The following is an 18,393-nucleotide window of genomic DNA, read 5'->3' as shown; positions in this document are numbered from 1 at the left end:
TTATTATTGCTTTTTGTATATATATATATATATATATATATTATAGATATATATATATATTTTTTTTTTTTTTTGTATTATTTGTGTTGTTCAATTATATTATTATATTATTACTATACTACTCACCACCTTCAATCAGTTACGATAAAACAATATTTGATCAATATAATTATTACCAATTAAATAATTAATATATGTTTTAATGATGGGACCTACTAGTTGCACACCACTAGTGATTGGTTGCACTTCATTAATGTGACCTAGGGTTTAGGGTTTTTTCACCTTCACATGACTTCATCATTTCAAATCTATAAATTGTAAACATGCTCACTATGCAACCAAGAATTTCTTATAAAAATTATTGAACCAACGATAATTTGTGTGGGCATGGTTGAAGAAAAAGAAAAGAAAAAAAAAAGAGTAGTCTCTGAACCATGATTTATGGATTGGCAAAAACCCAGATACGAGCCTAGTCCGCTATCTACAGAGATACCCGGTTATAAAAAAAAAAACTATATATATATATATTGTAATCCAAATAGAGTGCAAAGGGAAAATTTTAAGTGATAGAGTGCAATTGGTAATGGGTGGTGTGCAACTAGTCAATCCTTTTAATGATTGAAGCTCCTTCTATTTTGAAGGATTCAAATCAATTCTATAATTACAATAATATTTTAATTCTTTAGTCATTACAATATTTTTGTTTCTAATTGTAATACTTGGTAATAATTCATTATAATATTTATTTTTAGGGCACACAACTAATAGTTATTTAAGAAATAAAAATAAAAAAAAAAAAAAACTTAATATGATAGACTAAATGAGATTCTTTATGTGAGCGGATTTCAACATTTTGATAACGGGGATTGGAGAAGAATTCACTCCGAAAGCACCAAAGCAAGGTTTGAGAATGTGAGTAGCACCCCTAACACAAGGATTGGATCACTAAAGAGAGGATGCTATTTCAAAATGAAAAATACTTTCCTTACTAACTTAGTAAGATTTTTACCTCTTATTAAGAGTCCTTAAGAACAAATGAATTACCACACTGGCAATGCAACAAGACAACTCTCTATATTTCATAGAAAAATTAGAATATATATATAATTAAAAAGCTGTTTATTTAGAATGGATCTCAGATTTTGAAAAATGATGGTTACTAAACTTTCATAGAATTCCCAAACTTGAAATTAAAATTTAACTGTAAAAAAAAAAAAAAAAAAAAAATTGAAAAACAATTTTTTGAGTTCATAGAATTTTTTCCTCTACAACATGTGGCAATGGATCATGGTTTTGGATGCCACAAGGTGAGCTAGATGACCATTGGTAAGAGTTGAAATCTTACCAACTTAGTAAGGCTAGTTGGACTCTTAAGTGATGGAGTGCAATTGGTAATGGTCCTAAATTTTAACAAAGATGGTGTCGCATGCTAACTAGCAATGTCGACCTCAGATTTATTTTATTTTCCAATTACCACGTGGCAGAAACATAGCCTATTGTCTTAAAACAACAAATCAGATTTGGATATCTACAATCAAGATCACAACCAATAGAATTTTGCTGACTTGTAGATTTCCTCATCCACAACATCTCCACTTCTCTTCTATTAAAATCTCTCCCTCTCCCTCTAGGCCTCACAGTAACAAAGAGAACAACAACAACAACACACCAACAGAGAAGCCTTTGGAACCATGGCAACCTCTGCAGTACAACAGTCAGCATTCATCGGCCAGACTCATTTGAAGCCGCAGAACGAGCTAGTCCGCAAGGTCGGTGTCTTCGGGGGACGCATTTCATGCGGCGGACTGTGAAGAGTGTTTCACAAAGCATATGGTAATTAATTGCTAAATATATGCAATTGTATATAATTGTCTCTAAATTAATCTCTTAAGTCCATTTATTTCTTCTTGAATTACTAAAAGAAACTATATATATTTGATGCACCCATACTGCACACACGCACAACATGGCACAATCCGAAACCGTTTAATTGGTACCCATTGATCTATTATATAGTCTAATCTAGAGCTAAGACATGAACATGGGCAGTTAGAAAAATTTTACTTCGAATCTGACCCATGATCGGCATCTTACAAACAGGTACGGTCCAGATCGTCCCAAGTACTTGGGCCCATTCTCGGAGCAAACTCCATCCTACCTAACTGGGGAATTCCCCGGAGACTATGGTTGGGACACTGCTGGGTTGTCGGCAGACCCCGAGACATTCGCCAAGAATCGCGAGCTTGAAGTAATCCACTGCCGATGGGCTATGCTTGGTGCACTTGGTTGTGTCTTCCCTGAGATCCTTTCAAAGAATGGTATCAAATTCGGTGAGGCGGTATGGTTCAAGGCCGGATCCCAGATCTTCTCTGAGGGTGGGCTTGACTATCTTGGCAACCCAAACCTCATCCACGCCCAAAGCATCCTTGCCATCTGGGCTTGCCAAGTTGTACTCATGGGTTTTGTTGAAGGGTACCGAGTTGGAGGAGGGCCACTTGGCGAAGGATTGGATCAAATTTACCCAGGTGGTGCCTTTGATCCCCTCGGATTGGCTGATGACCCGGAGGCTTTTGCAGAGTTGAAAGTGAAGGAGATAAAGAATGGACGGCTTGCGATGTTCTCTATGTTTGGTTTCTTCGTCCAGGCTATCGTCACAGGAAAGGGGCCGATCGAAAACCTTTCCGACCACCTTGCTGATCCCGTTGCCAACAATGCATGGGCTTATGCCACAAACTTTGTTCCTGGAAAATGAACATGATAAGAATTTGCATCCTTTTTGGTTTGTACCATTATGAAGGCTACTAGACTTTGTGGTGATTATCTGGATTTACTAGTAAAAAGCCCGTTGAATTTCGAACTGTTTTACTACAAATCAGTTAGAAAACTTGAAGTTTGATGAAATAGAGGTGTAAATTTAGTATCAAAGACTTTTCAACTTGGATCTGCTTTGCTGCTTAAAGTTCAGAAACCTTAAGTTTCTTAAACTGTTGGCATTTGTGTCTTTTATAGTCAGACCATTTCCCTCCCCATGGTTTAATCAACAATTCGTGCAATTTCCAGAAAAAAAAAATGTTCCATTTATAATAACATAAATATAACAAAACTGCAACATTTATTCAATTTTGTATGAAATAGTACAATTTTTTATTTCAAGCTCTATATAATTTTAAATTTCTTAACAACCATCGTTTAAACAAGCCAATCACCAATAATCCATGCATGAACAAGACCCATTTTTGAAATGATGAAATCGGCTATTATCCCTCACAATAATTTCACGATCATAAATTTCTGAGAGTAGCTTAGTAACAGAGTGACAATCATTACAGACACGAAGATTCTTCACAATACGGATGGGTCTCCCTGGTTTCACATTAATGAGACCAAAAGCAATCGCCAATCTCTCACTATGGTTAGCTAGTTCAACTTCTTTCTCCTTCTCCCCTTCAATGCACAACAAAACCTGGGTTGTGTCGGGAATGTGTCCTACATGTTTCAATCTTTCCCCCATTTCATTTAGCTTGGAATATATCTCTTTGGTTTGAGGATGCAACCTATCGCCGACAATAAACTTGTTAAGTACCCCATTATGTTCAATCATACTGCAACCCGGGTCTTTCCTCACTCCTCTCTTCTTCATCATTTCTCTTACCATCGAGACCTTGTCCCACTCGCCTGACACTGCATACATGTTGGAGACAAGAACATAACATCCAATAGCATCCGGAGCTAACTCGATCGCACGCTTAGCTGCATATTCACCAATCTCTATATCTCCATGTTTCCTACAACCACTAAGTACACTCATCCAAATTACATTATTTGGTCTCATAGGCATCTTCTCTATAATATTCTTCGCCTCCCCTATATGCCCAGCTCGACATAGAATGTCCACCAAGCAACCATAGTGTTCAATCATGGGTTCTATTCCATATTCATTTTTCATAAGTTCAAAATACCGACGACCCTCGTCGATCATTCCCGCATGACTACAAGCATTCAACACCCCAATGAATGTTATGGCATGAGGCTTCTGTCCGATTCTTTGCATTTCAGTGAATAACTCAAGAGCCTTAACAGCCATACCGTGCAACCCTAGCCCTACAATTATTGCCGTCCAATGCCCCAACTTCCATTTTGGTATTGCTCGAAAAACTGTTAAAGCACTCTCAATGCTCCCACACTTCGAGTACATTTCTATAAGCGACGTACCAAGTACACCGTCAAATTTAAATCTTTTCTTATCCATGTATGAATGAATCCATCTTCCCTTGTCAAGAAGAGCTAAACCCGAAACCGCAGAAAGAGCGCTAACTAAGGTTGCATCATTAGGAGTCGGACCCACTTTCAACATCGTCTCGAAGACCTCCAAAGCTTTCATAAATCGTCCATTACATTCATACCCTGCAATCATTGAATTCCACGTGATGATATTCCTCATCGGCATCGTATTAAACAACTGATGGGCAGATTCGAAATCCCCCGATTTCATATACCCATTGATCATGGCATTCCAAGAGACTAAACTCCGATTTGGAATCCGATCAAAAAGCTGGCGAGCAATCTTAACCTTCCCACATTTTGAGTACCCATCAATCAAAACAGTCCAAGAAAAAGAATCCCTCTCGGGCATTTCATCGAACAAACTCTGAGCAAGCTCAATCGATCCAAATTTCACATAACCATGAATTAAAGAATTCCAAGAAACCAAATCTTTATCAACCATTCTATCAAACACAATTCGAGCCGAAACAATATCTCTGCATTTCGAATATAAACTAACCAAACTGCTCTGCACATAGATATCAGACCCAAACCCAATTTTCAAAATCAACCCATGAATCTGCTTGCCTTCCTCAATTGCACATAAACGGGCACAGCCCTTGAGAACCGATGGCAGGGTGAAATTATCTGGCACAAGCGTCGATTCATGAAGAAATTCACAAAAAAGAATGATTGCTTCTTCAGAACGATAGTTCTCCACATAGCATTTAATAATAGTGTTCCAAGAAAAAGAATTGGGTTCTTCAATTTGGTCGAAAACAGATCTAGCAGACTCAAGATTTCCAAATTTTGGGTCAGAATATAGAGCTAAAATTCGAGAGGATATGGAGATTTGGTTAAAGGAACCTGTTTTGATAGTTGAAGCATGTATTTGTTTAAGTTGTTCAGGGGTCTTGCAGCTTTGGAGAAGAGAAAGATGGGTTTTGTGTGAGAGATTTGGTTGAAGGGAATTAAAAGCTGAGAGTTTCAGCATTGAGAGTTATAAAGGCAAAAGGAACTGTCACATTGCTGCCTGGTTTATATAACTTGCTAACCCTTATAAATGGAGAATGAAATATTTATAGTTTGGAAGATTTAGATGTAACTTTTCTATCAATGTCAATCTTTTTTTATATAGAATAAATAATTAAATATGATATATTCACAATTTAAAGCTTTAGTTGTAAATCTGATTTAAAAAGATTAGTTTAAGGGTGTGTTTGGTAACACTTCTTAAATCTGACACAAAGTTCTGATTCAAAACTTCTGAATTCATCTAACGTCCCCCATCACTGGTTCAAGACTTCTGGTTTTCGATTCTAAAATTTGGAATATGAAACGAAACAAATGAAATTTTTTTATTTTGAAATTTGAATTTCAAAAATAGACCATCTTCATTCAGACTTCAGAAATGTTACTAAACACACACTAACATTGATCTTGGGAAAAAAAAAAAAAAATCAAAATCGTTGAGAAAAGTCATGGCCACTACGCCCAAGACTCTTTGGTTGTCATAGACTAATCTTAAAATGAAATATTTCTCTTTTTTTCATTCTTGCAAATGACACTTTGAAATTTACTACAACATAGGTCTTCCATGAGTATGATAAGGCCACCTTGATATTGTTCACAAATGACTAGAATTTCCTTTATGATTCATCGTTCACATTGACTCATTTGAGATCCAATATGACTTACTCAATATTTTAAAAATCTCAACCAAGTTAATAAAATCTTAGTTGAGTTAATTGGATTTTGTATTTTTTATATAAATTAATTAATTTTTTATGAGTTAAATATTTATGTTATTTAAATTAAAAAAATAAATAAAATATGACCCTTGTAAGCGATAGTCTCACATCGCATACGTATCAAGACCTTGTGCTATATATAAATATGGGGCAATCCTCACTTTATAAGTCGGTTTTGTGAGGATGAATTAAGCACATAAACTTCTACATGGCATCAGAGCGAGTAACCATAGGGATGCAGGAGACACATTATACGTGAGGGGGAGTGTGAACAATAGTCCCACATCGCCTAGGTATCAAGATCTTGTGTTAAATATATACCTAGGGTAATCCTCACCTTACATGTCGATTTTGTGAGGATGAATTAGGTCAATGGACTTCTACAATCTTGTTATTGAATATGTTTTAATTTATTCTATTTCATAAAAATATATTAATAATAAATAGAGTCGTGCTTCAAGATTGTACCTGGTATCTCACTTTCTATGATTCTACACACTTCCACGTCTTCAACATTACTCTACCTAATATTAAATGATTTATCTCATAGGAGACGAGATGACTCAAACAAGTCCAGTTGGTATAACTTGTCCAATATTTCGAAAATACATTACTCTACCTAATATTAAATGATTTATCTCATAGGAGACGAGATGACTCAAACAAGTCAAGTTGGTATAACTTGTCCAATATTTCGAAAATATAGGCCGAGTCAATAAAATTGAAATATAATTTTTTTTTTTATAATTAATTTTAATAATTTAAATTTTATTATCTGAGTAAAAATGTGATCTCTCGTGACTCATCATCTTGTAATTCACCTAATTTTATTACTCGAGAGAGTCAACTAGGTATCCAGGGTGACGAGACCGAATACCTAGTTTTAAAGCCATATTGCACCATTACCTCTTTTTCTTTGGTTTGTTTTAAAAACACACCAAATCTCTCTCTCTCTCTCTCACTACCGTGGCCTCCAAATGACCGCGTTTATTAGGCCGCCAAAACCAGAGCTCTACCATCTCCTGATCTGCACTAGAAGCTCGACCTCCTCTCCAATGGCTTCCATCACCATATACAACTCATGAACTCTCATAAACAACCCCAAATGGTAAACCTTCTCAAAACCCCATCTCTTACTCATCTTCAAAAGCAATGTTCTTTATTGGGTTCTCACCATTTCCTCAGATTTTTATCCCAACCCAACTTTTCTCCCGAATTGAATCAAACTGATTTCCCAAACTTAGTTTCTAAGGTCTGCGACATCTTACACCATTTTCAATGGCAACGTAGTCCTGAACTAAATCAATTGAGTCCAAAACTAACACCACATCACGTTGCAAAGATTCTAGAAATCCACAAAGAATCGGAATCAGCGTTGAAATTCTTTTATTGGGTTTCTAAGAGACCTTTTTACAAACACAATTTGGATTGTTTCTTTGTGTTGTTAAACCGCCTTGTTCATGATCGATTATTTGCCCCTGCTGATCACGTAAGGATTCTGATGATCAAAGCTTGTCGAAACGAGGGTGAGATCACAAGGGTTGTTGGTTTTTTAAATGAAATCAGCACAAAAGGATTTGGTTTTAGTTTATATAGTTATAACACTCTTTTGATTCAATTGGGTAAGTTTGAAATGGCTACAACAGCTCAAAATGTCTATAAAGAGATGCTGAGTAATGGGATTGAACCAAGTCTTTTGACGTTTAATACCCTGATCAACATACTTTGTAAGAAGGGAAATGTTCAAGAGGCGAAGCTGATTCTAAGTCGAATTTTCCAATACGATATGAACCCAGATGTTTTCACATACACATCATTTATTCTCGGGCACTGTAGGAACCGTGATTTAGATTCAGCTTTCATGGTTTTTGATCGAATGGTTAACGAGGGTTGTAACCCAAACTCCGTGACGTATTCTACTCTAATCAATGGCCTTTGCAATGAGGGGAGGATAGATGAAGCATTGGATATGCTCGAAGAAATGATAGAGAAAGGTATTGAACCTACGGTTTATACCTATACTGTCCCGGTAATGGCACTTTGTGGGATTGGTCGTGTTAGGGAGGCTTGTGACTTGGTGGCGGATATGAAGCAAAGGGGATGTCGCCCTAATGTGCAAACCTATACAGCTCTAATCAGTGGGTTGCCTCGATCGGGTAAAATCGAAGTGGCAATCGGATTATACCACAATATGTTGAGAGACGGTTTAGTTCCGAATACAGTTACATACAATGCCTTGATAAAAGAGTTGTGTGCGGAAGGAAGATTCGAGTCTGCTCTCAAAATTTTTTATTGGATGGAGAGACGTGGTAACTTGCCAAACAGTGAAACCTACAATCAGATTATTAATGGGTTTTGTTTAGAGGGTAAGATTGAGAGGGCAATGGTTCTTTTCAACAAAATGCTCAAGGTGGGTCCTTATCCAACTGTGATTACGTATAACACACTTGTTAATGGATATTGTAAAAAGGGTAATCTAAACAATGCAAGACGACTGGTGGATTTAATGAAAGAGAGTGGATGTGAACCAGATGTATGGACTTATACCGAACTCATTTCTGGCTTTTGCAAGGGAAGCAAATTGGATTTGGCTTCAAGGGTTTTTAACGAAATGGTGGAAAAGGGCTTAAGTCCGAATGAGTTCACTTTTACTGCTTTAATTGATGGTCATTGTAAGGAGGGGAAGGTTGATGCTGCATTGTCTTTAATGGAGAGGATGAGAGAGAATGGTTGCGATCCAAATGTGAAGACCTTCAATGCCATCATCAATGGCCTGTGCAAAGAGAATAGATTACCCGAAGCAACGAAACTCCTCGATAAGATGGCAGAGCAAGGGTTGTCACCAAATGTGGTTACCTACACAACTTTGATTGATGGCCTGTGCAGGAATGGTGAGATCCATTCCGCATGTAAAATCATCGATGAGATGGTGATGAAGGATTGTCCACCAAATCTTCACACCTATAGTTCGCTCATCTATGGGCTATGTCAAGAAGGGAAAGCCGAGGATACGGAAACATTACTTAGAGAAATGGAGGAAAAAAGAGTTGTTCCTGATCTGGTTACATATACCTCAATAATTGATGGCTTTGTAATGTTGGGTAAGCTAGATCATGCATTCTCACTTTTGCGGCGAATGGTCAGTGTGGGTTGCAAACCGAACTACCGAACTTATAGCGTGTTGATGAAAGGGTTGCAAAAGGAATGCTTGTTGTTCAAAGAGAAGTGTGTGGATGCAATTGATAGTTTCAACTCAGAAGAGAAGGATGTCAACTTTGAAATTATATTTGGTCTCCTAGCGAGATTGTCAGAGAATGGATGCGAGCCTACCGTTGATACCTATGGCACTCTTGTGAGTGGTTTGTGTAGAGAAGGCAAGTTATATGAGGCAGATCAGTTGGTTGGAAACATGATCCACAAAGACTTGCTTCCGAATGAAGTAATATATACATCTTTATTAATTTCTTATTGTAAGAATTTGAATGTTGAACCCGCTCTAGAAATCTTAAACACGATGGTCGTTAGAGGTTTTGAGCCTCAATTAATTATATATAGAGCATTGGTTTGTGCTCTCTGCAAAGCAAGGAGGGTAGAAGAAGCTCAAGCTTGGTTTGAGAAGATGCTTCAGGATCATTGGAATCCTGATGAAATTGTTTGGACAGTCCTGATTGATGGGTTACTGAAGGAGGGGGAATCGGATTCTTGTATGAAGTTTCTTCACATTATGGAATCCAGGAATTCTACTCCCAATTTCCAGACTTATGTAATCTTGGCCAGAGAATTGGCCAAGGAAGAGAAATCTATTGAAACAGATTGTGTCGCTGATAAATTGAGCATCTGAGGGATATTTTGTGATGGTGATTTCTTAATGCCGAGGGTTAGGAAACGTGGCATCTCTCCAAAGAGATTGAGGGATACCCAGCTGTTCAGGTCCCAGGTATCCAAGTGGTTGTGGGCTGAATTCTTCCTGCAAGAGAGATTCAAATTATTTTTTAGCTGTAATCAGTTTGCAGCTTAGTTATCAAATAAATGGTGAGCAAGCATTCCTCATGCACAGAATATTGGTTTCTCCTTTCATTCTTGTTTGTTTCTGCATAATGTTTTAGTTCTAGCTTTCTAAGTCCTATCAGAGAACCCTTAAAATGGCCTAACTTCATCTTCTTATGTTTGGATCACTATTTCAGTAAACAAGATGCATTGAATTACTTTGAAGTCTGATGGTGAAATTGCTTAAAAGTAGAAGGGAGAGCAAGCTTTGGTACATTTGTTGAACATGAACACTTTCAGGTAGCATTTGAAGGCTTAGCTTCTCTAGACATATTCATAACATGTATTCTTTAGTGTAATGACTTAAATATATTTTTCTTCTTTTTTCCTCTTTATTAATAATATCTTTTACACTTGTAAAAAAAAATTCTTCTTTCTTTGTTTATGTTAAGCATCTCTTTCTGCACCACGCAAGGGGATCCAGTAGAGAATACATTTCAATAGTTTCCTTATCATGAAGGGAATCTTCTATACCTGACCGATTTCTCACTCGGTTGATTGTCTCTGCTCAATGTGACACAACCAGGGGCTTTTTAGTTCTTATACGCGGTGATCAAGAGACGTATGTGAAGACAAAAGTCCTTGGCACTTTTGGTTACTTTGATCCGAAGTATACATAAGCAACTTTCCCTCTTCATGTTTATTTATTCTTCTTGTTGCATTGTAATGATTTTCTGCTTTAACAGACCCAATGTACCTGACCCCGGGGGTTGGCTAGTGGCAAGCTGAGCCTTGATAGGCTCCTCAGGAATTGTAGGTCAAGTGTTCGAAACCCCACGAAGCAATGAATTTCTTGGGGGCACCCTTCAGGGTCCGGTTGTCCCTTGATTCAACCAGTTGCACATAGGACTTTCCAAGGAGGGCAGTGCATGTGACCGTGGGATTAGTCTCCCCCGAAGGGTGGGGATACCCACGATAAGAAAAGAAAAAAAAAAAAAACAAGTACCTGAATTCAACATTTTCCCTAGCGATGCCATCCCAATTCTCAAGTCTGTAACCAACAGGCTCAATCCTTGCTTACCCACGAAGAGCTTCAAAATGATGAAAACAGAAAGGTTGTCATATTCTCTACTAACTTCTATTTCAGAATATAAATTCATTACGTGATCTATATTGCCTTTCAAGAATTGCAAATGTGTCATTAGGATGTTTGAGTTGGATTTTCAACTTTCTAGATGGATACTTGATATATAGAGTCAACAGTCAACAGTCAACTTTATAGAACATAGTTTAGTGCAGAGATAGAGTTGAGTGGAGAAATACTATAATATTTTGGATCAGGATTAGATGATGATGAATGAAGTGACTATGTTTAATCCACAGGGGCCTCCTGAAATATGGTGTATGAAATTTCTATTTGTAGACTAATTTTGTAAAAATTCTTCATGAACAAATTACTTTTTTATCAATGAAGTATTTGAGAATGTTTTTATGTTTCTGGAATCTGATTTTTAGGAACTGTAATCTCTTCATTAGGTCCTTTACCCTTGACTTTGTTCAAGTTCACCATGTCCTTTATATGAAGTGGATTTCCTTCTCTGATATCTGGGCATGGGAAGTTTCCTTATTGACCTTGGACAGGGAAGTTCACTCTATAAAGTGACTATGCATTTAGAGTGGTTCTTCTTGATCTCTTGACTGGACGCAGAGCATTGGACTTGAACCAGGGCACCACTGAGCAAAACCTTGTACTACAGGTACAAATCAGATCCTCCTATCTAAGCTACTCTAAGTAGTTCTTTAATTGGAAGATATAGAGCAATAGATGATAAAAATAAATAAAAATAAACGTCACTTGTGAATTTTTTTTTCCAGGTTAGACGTATAATGAATGATTGGAATAAGTTGTAGAAGGTGGTAGATCCTGAAATGAGTCGGAGATCGTACACCACAGAGTTGATTACGATGTTTGCCAACCTCACGCCTTGCGGTGTCCATGCAGAGAGCAGTGAGAGACCCACGATGGCAGAATGTGTCAAGGAACCGGAACTGATTTTCTTTACAAATGCAGAAGCTTTGGGTATGGAGATGCTTACTTCGAGGACATCTTGAATGCCCAAGATAGTTTGTCAGAGGTCCATCTTGTTGTGTAAATGTCTTGTATTCTGTTTGGGCTTGGACTTCAAGAGGCAAAACAGTATCAAAGAGGACCTTTTCCGAAACGGAGTGGGCTTGGCCTGAAGGGCCGACACCTGGAGTGAGGGTTTTTCTATTTTTGGGAGAGATGTTTTCTCTACTCCAGGTTTTTTGCTAGAGATTTCTAGGGCTGTAATTTAGAAGAATATATTGTAAATGGATTTTGTTCTGATCTGTGGATGTAGGCACATTGCTGAACCACGTAAATCCTTGTGTTTTTGCTATTGTTTCTGTTCTCTTTGCTACTTCATTTTTTCACAAATCAGTAGTCCCAAAAATCTCAATCGTGTAGACAATTTTATTGAGAAAACAAATTAATAATAATGATAGAAATAGCAGCTTTGATGATTATCTGTCTTCTTTAGAAGTTATTGATGAGATGAATAAGTTTTAAGAATTTCAAGTTGAATAATGATTTTCTGATGCCCCTGACGTGGCATGTGCTAGAACCATAGATCTTTTTCCTCGAGATACACAACTGCAAATATTTATGGGGATGTGAAGTTGTGTATCCCGAGGAAAAAGATCTGTGGTTTTAGCCCATGCCATGTCAGGGAGCGTATGTCAGAGGGGGAGTCAGAAAATCACAACTCTTTCAAGTTTGGTTACCTTGTGTTTTAGTGATGATGTTTTCTTTAATATGTTTTATTGTAATTTAGGTTTCCTGGCTACCAGCCAGTGTAACACAGATACAAAATGGGTTTTTGAAAATCACTTAGAAATAGGAATTTTGTTTTCAACTTATTTTTACCGAAAAAGTTAGAAAAAAAATTTAAAAATAAAAAATCTCAGCAGGTGAAGAAGAGGCTTTCGACCATCATTTTTTTAAAAAAAGAACTACTTTTTCATGATGGTAAATTTGATAATAAAATGGGTTTTCGAATTTTTCGACCTATTTCGGCCAATCCAAGGTACTCACTCCTCAAACCAAACATGATTGGATTGCGTGTTTAATTATCGTCATCTGATCATGTTGATTGTGCACCAGAGATTACTTTAGTGGGACATGTTCAATAGTTCCGTCACCATACACGGCATCATGCTTGTCTCCATCTTGAATGAATGCATTAGAGAAAATATAGTAATAGTTCTAATAAGTACTAAACAAAGAGAATGTTGTATCAAATGGTTTTGACATGTTCAATGAAGACCCAAGTTGAAGGTCATATAGGTAGACCCAAAAGATGGTAGATTGAGATATGGCTCAAGACAGAGTGGAATGGCTGAACAAGATCTGTTTAGTGGACTTCAGATCCTTGAGATATATGGTTTGGTTGATATGATGACGATTTCCACGATGAGAAGAAGTTATGAGTTTTAGTTGTGGTAAGTTCAAGGGTGTCTTGATGCAAGGATAAGATACCCAACACAAGGGCACACACATGAACAGTAAACCACTATGGTGTCCATCCATGCAAGCACCTCTCCATCAACAATGGGTCCCATATTTCTTCTTGAAAAATCAAAAGGAAACAATATCAGTCTTGATATCTCAGTAGACTAACCAACAAAAGCTTGTAATAATGTAGCATGGGAATCCTGATGAGTTAAGAGCATTTGGCAGCTTTTTAAGACACCCCAACCCTTGAAAGTGCAATTTTATGTTGGGACCTTATTCCAACCACTCATATTACCACTCTTTTGACTCTTTCGTTTTGTTTGGGTTGGGAAAAATGAAGAGAAAAGAAACTCATTATAAAAAATAAAAAAGAGAGAAGAAATTCAATTTCTTTCCATCTTATTTGGTTTAATAATAATAAAACTTAAGCCTAGAGTAAAAAGGGTAGAATTGTAATTTTCATCTCTCAATTATTTTTCTTTTCTCCTTTCACTTAACATTTCAAACAAGAGAAATGGAGAGAAACTCACTTTTTTTCTTTCATTTCTCTCAATCCAAATAAACCATAAGTGTGGCCATGATAAACATTCACATATTGAATTTGGGATCTTGGGAGGGGATTAAAATTAATTGGAAGATTAAGTCTATACATCGGAGGGTTAGGATCATCTTATCAAAAATAAATTGGGTGATATTGCTATTAAGGAAATGGTCCACTTACCGATTGATCCAGATCGTTGAGCCGACATGTCTAGACTTTTCTCAGGCTTACACTAACCAACCACCATTATCATTATTTTTTATTTTTTCATATTAGAGGTGGAGAGGTCTAACTTCGTGTTTAGGGTGATTTAGACAAAAACCCATATGGGTTTTGGTGAATATTTGAATACTTGTGTTTTTCAAACTGATGACATGTCTCTTCACCTCAGATTACCATGAGAGACAAATGAAAAATGACTTAAATGCCCTTGATGTTTCTTCTTAAAACCCATTGTTTTAATACTTTTTTATCTAGGGGTAAATTCTTGAATCTATTTGATCTTATCTTCAATCCATCCTCGACAACTTAATACCAAAATTTTTATTACCCTCTTAGGTAGAGGTGTCGATGGGTATCCATTTAATTGGAACCGAAACCGAAAATCTTGGCTTCAGATCCCTTCTTACTATACCCAATTAGGGTCCGGTCTAAATGGAATTGGACTCAATTTGAATTAAACCCGACAAGACGCTCCCATTGACGCTCCTGTCCCTACAACAATAATCCGCCATATTGAAATGATCATAAACATCCAATCAATTACATTTTGAGATTGTTAGGATAACAATGCAACAAACAAATCCTTGAAACTCTTTAAGACCTATCGATGGCGGGGCCCGAGGCCGGGGCCAAAGCCTACCCCTCTCAGAGCTCCCCCACCACCACAACCTACCCCTCCCTTTTCAAAATTCAAAAATAAATAATGGAGAGCATGTTGTGTTGTGTAGCATAAAGAAGCACTACCACAATAACGACAGCAGCAAAAGCATCTATAGCTTTCTACCCTCCAAGCCATTCTATTCCAACTACTTCAAGACAAAACAGAATGTATAGTGAAATGGAGAGAAGGAGAGGCATGTTGATGGGTTCACTTTCTCTCCACTGTATGTGGGGTTCAATCAAAAAAACCATCAAATCCAAAAATTATTCCCTCTCTTCAAGCTTCTTGTCTTTTGTGTTCACTCCACAAATGGTTGGTTTAGAGGAAGACTAGACTAATAGGAATGTAAAATAAAAAAATAAAAAAATAAAAAAAATGTATGGTACGAATATGAAATGATCTTAGACTTACGCTTGTCACCTGGAGATTCACATCAAGTATACATTTAATAACAAGTTGGGTTATTAATACCCAAAATCTTAAGGATTAGTGACAAGACGGCTAGCCCTCACCCAAGACGTGATCTCAACTTATTATCAGAAAAGTCATAGTGGAATTGTCTCAATATCCAAGATGTCAAGAGTGTTCCACCGACGTATAACTGATAGTGAGATTCACGAAAGAAGATAATCATAATCTCCAAAAATAATAGTGGGTCTTAAGATAGAATCTATAAATAAAAAGGTTCAGGATCCCTTAACTCTTAAGAATGACTCACGAAAAAAACACATGATCCCAACCTTTTAAATGCAAAATCCAATGGTTGAGATATATCTTCAGGATAAGTATCTCCGAGATTTGTGTTATCAAGATACTCATAAATCTCAACCATTAGATTTTGTGTTTAAAGGGTTGGGATCATGTGTTTTTTTCACGAGTCATTTTTAGTAGTCAACAGATCCCAACCCAAATAAAAATTGGGATTCACTTTGTATATTTTCATGAAATTTCATACGACAATACTCTTTGTATCCAATAATAGCATTGGAGACCCTTTGATAGGTACCAAAAATGAGTTCAGAGACTGAAAAGCAACCCACAATTAGGTAGATCGTGGTGAAGATCTCGAGGTACCACGGATGAACGACAGAATTTCCACAACATCTAATCCCACAAAACCCCAATAAGAAAGGTGCCATCTTCTCCAAATCCAAAAGTGTTGCTGTTGACAAGCCAATAAAGCATCACCCAACTTTTTATTCCCTTAAAGAAGACCCCAAATGCTACCCTCCACACATCTTTGGACTTTCTCTCTCACCATTTTCTCCCTTAAAAAGTCCTTTGCCTCTCTTCACATCCACCAACCCAACCCTCTTCACATTACACACACAACTTTTCCTTCTTGGATTTTGTACCTTCTCTGCCGATTCTTCTCTCTTTTAGATTTCATCCACAATCAATCAAGAGAGCTCTAATTACATAAATTAAGGGAAACAGACAACACCCTCTCTTATATATATACACACACGCATGCATAAGTTTCACCTACAATTAGAATCCTCTCTCCCTCCAAATGGGTAGGCAAAATAGTGATCCCACTATCATCAACTCCTCCATTGCTCTCCTCCAAGAGAGGTTCAAACAGTTACAAAGAGTAAAAGAAATGAGAGAGGAAAGAGAGCTTCTAAGACTCTTTTCGGAGTCCGAAAGGATCGGTCCAACTATTCGTTACGAGCCATCAAGGTTGTTCGTCCAACCGGATTTGATCATTCCTCCTAGGCCACCTCTTCAAGGTTCACTTTCCTTCCAACCCAAATCGCAAACGAAGTTTGCTAATAACTGTCCTGTTGACACCCCACTCTTGATGAGTCTATGGCCGAAAGACAAAAACATCGTGCAAGCATCATCAAATACTTTTGATGAAGATGTGGTCGATACATCTCTTCATCTGTAAAACAATATAAATAAGCCTCACATCTTAGTTTCTCCCCCCTTAAATTTTGCTTTCTCTATGTTTTACTTCTTTTTTTGATGTTGTAAGAGAGGAATAGAGGGGAACATAGTAGCTACTTTTTATTGTTATAAATATTATCTTCTTCATGTTTACTGATTTGTATCATTGTGGTTTATCTCTTCAAATTGATAAGCGCTCACGTTTATGAACCCAATTAGAAGAGAGATTCAAGTTCAAGATTCTAAAAGAGCGAGTGGAGGATCTCAAAAAGAAATTGGATTGATGGAGATAGTGAAAGTAGATATAAACAATCGTTTAATAACAGAAGATGTAGCTTTGAACATAGTGGAATGGGGAACATAATTTGTATAGCCCAACCCAAATCTTTGGGATAAGTCTTCGAGGACGATGATCTTCGCACCGACAATAAAATCACATAAGATCTTCTAGGTTGTACATTAAGACATAAAAAAAAATAAAAATAAAGCTATTAATTCTATGGAGAACAACCACATATATAAAGCTATTTTCTTATTCCATAAAAGGCTAATCATCCAAAGGATCTGTGAATTTTCTCACGCAGGGCAATTGAATCAGAAAATATATTTGGGTTGCAGGTATATCGATCGCCTGAAGCTATCGAAAGTGGTAATTTTCTCTGTAATTAATCTAGAGTTTTAAGGGCTAAAATCTTCAAATATTATAAAAGATATGGTGAGGGGAGAAGAAAATTAGTGGCCAAAAATTTTAGCCAGTAAGGATGCTTTGGCACATTTGTTATTTAGTTCTGATAAATATTAATAGTGCCAAACTTATTGAAACTTATTTATACATTGTTATACATTTCAGGTTTCAGAATATATTGGAAGATTTAGTTCCAGAATTCTAGTTATTAAAGTTTTGAATGGTTGAGGTATTATTCCTCATGAGATTTACATTAAATAAAGATAAGATCGACTGTTTTATGATCTTACGAGTCGAGATGCATTGTTGTTGTTGTTGTTGTTTTTGTGTGTGTGTGTGCGCGCGCGCGTATGTGGTTACAATATCTGCGTGCGGTGGAGAGTTGAACCACGAGCAACTACTTATTTTCTATCACACTCAAGAGTTCGGCTTGCGGTGGAGAGTTGAACCAGGAGCTTATCAAAGTTCGGCTTGCCACTAGGCCAACCTCTTGGAGTTACCCTTAGTCATCCTATTTTAATTGATCTATGCTAATGGAACAATAATAGTTTGAAGATGATATGGAACCTCAATGAGAACTTCCAATTGCATAGGGGTCACACTATGTCCCTCTTCCTGGACTAATTATTCTCTCCTTTAATCATTCGTTCTCCTTGATGAGGTATTGGATTTGAAACTATATCTATCGGCTAGCAACTTCAACCGGTGCTTATGCCTTTGTTGCTTTCGATATCTAGTTCCGTACTTGAGATTAAATTCCATAACGTTAGCGTAGTAGCTTGGTAAGCCGTACCTTCTCTTAGAAATTCTTCCAAGTGTAATCTTAAACATGAACAATGATTTTCTAACTCCCCC

General features: G+C 37.0%; 3 protein-coding genes and 1 pseudogene across 8 annotated transcripts; 3 read left to right on the top strand and 1 right to left on the bottom strand.

The window, feature by feature from the left end:
• The first annotated feature begins 2,100 nt into the window (after positions 1-2,100).
• LOC147387098 (chlorophyll a-b binding protein 4, chloroplastic) lies at positions 2,101-2,959 on the top strand. The gene has a single exon (XM_086420558.1). It carries the CDS (start codon positions 2,270-2,272, stop codon positions 2,750-2,752), a length of 483 nt encoding a protein of 160 aa, XP_086276684.1. The 5' UTR covers positions 2,101-2,269; the 3' UTR covers positions 2,753-2,959.
• Positions 2,960-3,095: 136 nt separating this feature from the next.
• On the bottom strand, positions 3,096-5,356 carry LOC147387097 (pentatricopeptide repeat-containing protein At5g66520 pseudogene; annotated as a pseudogene).
• Positions 5,357-6,947: 1,591 nt separating this feature from the next.
• LOC147387096 (uncharacterized) lies at positions 6,948-12,548 on the top strand. 6 transcript variants are annotated; one of them, XM_086421140.1, is made up of 4 exons: positions 6,948-10,046; positions 10,199-10,301; positions 11,538-11,758; positions 11,877-12,548. In XM_086421140.1, the coding sequence occupies exon 1, from the start codon at positions 7,096-7,098 to the stop codon at positions 9,853-9,855; it is 2,760 nt and encodes a 919-aa protein (XP_086277266.1). In that variant the 5' UTR covers positions 6,948-7,095; the 3' UTR covers positions 9,856-10,046; positions 10,199-10,301; positions 11,538-11,758; positions 11,877-12,548. The 6 variants fall into 6 exon arrangements, with proteins under 6 accessions (XP_086277266.1, XP_086277265.1, XP_086277264.1 ...); XM_086421139.1 differs by lacking the exons at positions 11,538-11,758; positions 11,877-12,548 and adding exons at positions 10,588-10,671; positions 10,748-11,088; XM_086421138.1 differs by lacking the exons at positions 11,538-11,758; positions 11,877-12,548 and adding exons at positions 10,454-10,671; positions 10,748-11,088.
• A 3,925-nt stretch (positions 12,549-16,473) lies between these two features.
• On the top strand, positions 16,474-16,854 carry LOC147387095 (uncharacterized). The gene has a single exon (XM_086421492.1). The coding sequence runs from the start codon at positions 16,474-16,476 to the stop codon at positions 16,852-16,854; it is 381 nt and encodes a 126-aa protein (XP_086277618.1).
• The last annotated feature ends 1,539 nt before the right edge of the window (positions 16,855-18,393 follow it).

The sequence above is a fragment of the Akebia trifoliata genome, chromosome 13, assembly GCF_017979445.1.
Source record: "Akebia trifoliata isolate Shusen 1 chromosome 13, ASM1797944v1, whole genome shotgun sequence".
Classification (NCBI taxonomy): Eukaryota; Viridiplantae; Streptophyta; class Magnoliopsida; order Ranunculales; family Lardizabalaceae; genus Akebia; species Akebia trifoliata.
This window is presented reverse-complemented; position numbering and strand designations above follow the sequence as displayed.

Coding starts and splice junctions, on each gene's coding strand:
- LOC147387096 (XM_086421140.1), top strand. CDS start 7,096: ATGAACTCTCATAAACAACCCCAAATGGTAAACCTTCTCAAAACCCCA.
- LOC147387095 (XM_086421492.1), top strand. CDS start 16,474: ATGGGTAGGCAAAATAGTGATCCCACTATCATCAACTCCTCCATTGCT.
- LOC147387098 (XM_086420558.1), top strand. CDS start 2,270: ATGCTTGGTGCACTTGGTTGTGTCTTCCCTGAGATCCTTTCAAAGAAT.